This window comes from Hipposideros armiger, unplaced genomic scaffold (genome assembly GCF_001890085.2).
Source record: "Hipposideros armiger isolate ML-2016 unplaced genomic scaffold, ASM189008v1 scaffold_0, whole genome shotgun sequence".
NCBI lineage: Eukaryota > Metazoa > Chordata > Mammalia > Chiroptera > Hipposideridae > Hipposideros > Hipposideros armiger.
In genome coordinates, this window is record NW_017731350.1 from 3948879 (window position 1) to 3952459 (window position 3581).

At 55.3% G+C, this 3581-nt stretch overlaps 1 protein-coding gene across 1 annotated transcript in view; it reads right to left on the reverse strand.

Annotated features, from left to right (window-relative positions):
* Positions 1-755, reverse strand: part of EFR3B (EFR3 homolog B) — a 91674-nt gene extending 90919 nt beyond the window's left edge. The window contains exon 1 of the mRNA XM_019646703.1: positions 505-755. Within this exon, the coding sequence (XP_019502248.1) occupies positions 505-511 (7 nt within the window). The 5' untranslated portion in view covers positions 512-755. The remainder of the gene's footprint in view (positions 1-504) is intronic.
* Between the last annotated feature and the right edge of the window lie 2826 nt (positions 756-3581).

Here is a 3581-nt window from a genome sequence, read left to right on the forward strand (position 1 = left end):
TGACTGGCTCTCCAAACCTCTGCACAGCCGGCGCCGCCTCCCACATCCTCTCAGCCAGGCATAAGGCGGGCAGCGAGTGTCTCCCCGCAATCCCGGATCGGATTCCCGCAGAAAACTCCGCAGCACAACTCGCTTTTGTTAATTAATTCTGCAAGTGCTGTCACACACGACCACCTCCACCAACACTCCCGGTCTGCTCGGCTCCAAGGGAGATCCTCTTTCCTTAGAGCCCAACCGCTCCGGATCGCCCAAGCCCCCGCCCCCAGACGGACCACCGCCCACCGCCCCCAGCGCCTGCAAACCACCAGCTCAAAGGACCTCAGGACCCCAGGATGCCCGGCCCTGGGCATCTTTGTCCTCTCAGCACAGACGCGCGCGCACCGAGCGACAGAAAGAGCCCAGCCGGGCACCAAGTCCGCAACCCTTGGCCTCGCCAGGGCCCCGCCGGGGGACAATGGTCTCTGTCCTGCAAGTTTGCGAGCCCGTGGGCAGAGCCCTCCTTACCGTACATCTCCGCGGGGCAAGCGCCTCCCGCGAGGCCGCGTCGCCTGCAGCCAGCCCCCGGCGGCGCCTGCCTTTCATTCACACCCGGCGGCGGAGGGCGGCGGCCGGGGGAGGCCGGTGGGGAGGGAACGGGAACGGGGACCGGACGTGGGAGGGCCGGAGCCGGGAGCCCGCAGCCCAGTCCGAGTCCACGCTGAGCGCAGCCGGCCTCCGCTGGGGTTTCTGGAAGGAGCAGCGCCGAGAGGGGAGGAGACTATGCTAATAATTGTCCCTCCCCGCCGGGCTGGGCCACAGCCCTGCCGCCCGATCCCCGCCACGCCCCGCCCCGCCCCAGGCAAATTCCCGCCCTCCGCCGGCCTCGGCCCCGGCACCCTCCCACAGACCCAGATCCCAAGATGCGCCTTCTCCCAGGCTGTGGCCCCAAGACGCTGGGCGGCGGATTTTCCACCTGCAGCGGGCCCCTGGGGGAGTCACCCACCCGAATTCCCTGCCCCTGTTGGGGTGCTCAGGCGGACAGCTGAGATCGCCCCTAGCGCGTGGGCCGGAGGGTCAGCAGGGACGCTGGAAGCCGCAGCAGTACCTCTCCCCGGGATTTGTCCAGGATGCGTAGGCTGAGCCAGGGACGCAAGGAAGATGAACTGGAGAATAACCCTCCGCCCTCCCTTGCCCCCCTTAGCTGAGACTCATTCTCTAAGTCGTCAGCTGTGGCCCTCCCAGCCATTCTCTGGCTGGTGCTTGCTACCANGTACGCCATTGCCATGTTCCCTACACTCAGCATTCTCAATCACAAAGCATGAGGAAGGCATATGTTGGGGATGAGGCAGCACCTAGAGGTGAGGGGGCATTGGTCAGCAGCTTTCGTTTCAGTGGGATTGGCCACACAGACCGTGGTCCTGGGGAAATCCTTTCCAATGTTCTTCACGGCCAGCAGCCCTAACTCTGGAGAGTAGCATTTCTCAGAGAACGCTGCCTCACCTCAGTGGGTAAGTGGGGCGCTCCAAGCAGGAACAATATGACTCCATGTCAGGAGAGAGAAATTGGGAAACTTAAACAATTCTGACACAAAGAAACACAAATGGGAATCAATTTTGGCTGAGAATTTGCCCACAAACTTCCTACCTTGGTGCTTTTATTTTTCCAGGTTCCTTGTCAATATGTGTTCATATGTATAAACACAACTGTGGGAAGTCACCTGTGTCCTTTCGGAGAGTCATTTCCAGAAAGGGACTGGGGTTTAGGGATGAGTGAGTGGTGAGGAGGCAGCTGGGATGAGTTTGCTGAAGGGAAAGAGAGAAATGGTTCAGTGGCTTGAGTGGCCAGCTAGGTCAAGGTGATTTGTGTGTTGAAGGTGGGGTGGCAGGCGGCACAGACAGGCATCTTCAGGAGCTGGCAGAGAGGAGGAGAGAAGGGTGAAGGCCCAAGACCACCAGGAGGGGCCAGGCTCTTGAGCAACTAGTCTTGTGAGGGAAGAACCTTAGGATGCACTGACAGCCAGTGCCCGGCTTTGAGGCTCCCAACAGACCTGGAAGGTAGGTGGGCGTCTCACCATTTTCTACTGATATATAATTCCCAGAGGGGACTCCACTTGCCTAAGGTCACACAGCCATGACCTAGCTCTTGGATAGAGATGGGCAGACCCCAGGTCTAGGATTCTTTCTGTCCAAGATCCCACTGTGTCCTCTCACAAAGACAAGGGGCCCCTAATCCCCCATAAACAGAAGAAGATGAGGAAACTGAGGACACGGGAAGGCTGAGTTGTCAGGGCCAGAGGTAAGGTGAGGAGGGGAGAAGAGGGAAGGTGAAGAAGACCTGTCGAGGAGGGCCAAGCAGCTGAGTGGGGACAGGAGTTACATTACAGGAATTCATAACGGATCAAGTCACCGAGGTGGGTGGTAGAGGGACACCTTTACCTAAAGCTCTGAGGTGACTTTTGGCTCCACACAGGAGCCTTGCAGTCCATCAGCTAACAAAATCCCTGGTGGCATTTTCCTAATGAGTCTGTACCCGAGGCCTGGGGAGTGCATTGATCTAGGAGGCCCCAGTTTGCTTTTTGCCCTGTTCTATCTAACTGTGTCATCTTGGACAAATCACTTGGAAAAATATAGGAAAATAAGAACAAAATGTAAGAAGTATACGATTCTATGACTTCCCAACCTCCCTACCCACAACTTTTTTCATCACTCTATTGAATTCTGGGAAGGAATGATTACAAGTACAGACAGACCCTTTCTTTTCATGAAATTCAAGAAAATATTAAAATCCAGGCCAATGAGCCCCTTAGAGAGTGGGCTCCCTCTCACACCTCCAAGGACAAGGCTTTGCATTTAGTGAGACAAAATAATAACCTCCCAAACAGCATTTCCTTTGCTGCAGGCAGCTGCCCAGAGGATTCCTTCATTATAATCTATGAGTCATTCAGGGGTAAGCACCGTCTCTGTTTGCATCTGGAGAAATAAAGTCCTATTATAAAAGAGAAATAAAAATCTGTAGTATATCTGAAAATAGCACCCAGATATGTTGACTTCTCAGTTCACCGTTCTATACCATCTAACTCTTCCTAGACTTGCTTCATACAAGAGAGGCAGCCAGGGACCCCAACACTCAGGTATCACAGGATCGGTACCAAACTGTCTGGGACTAAATGCAGCGAGGTGGCCCAGCACAACTAGGGTTCCTAACTCCTTCCCTGCTGCAGGTGCCCCTGCAGTCACATGCTTTTGTCAAGTGATCTGCAGCTTCAGGCTGCTCACTCTGCAGTAAAGAAGAGGGGGAAAACAGGGAGAGTAAGAAAATATAGCTCTCTCCTGGGAACCTCACAACCTCACAGCTTATAAAACACCACCTCCTCGTTACCTTCCCCCAGACTCCACCACGGCCAGCAGAACAAGCCCCGAGGTCAACCTCACCTCCCACCATACTGCCCCCTTTAATCCATCCAAGAGAAATAATAACCTGCTGAGGGGAGCTGCTGATGTCTCGACCTGGTTCAGAAATGCAGACATATTACCAACTGGGCAGGGAAAGAGACTGATTAAAAGGCTCAGTGTCTCTTACTCTCAATAGTGAGGCCCACTGAT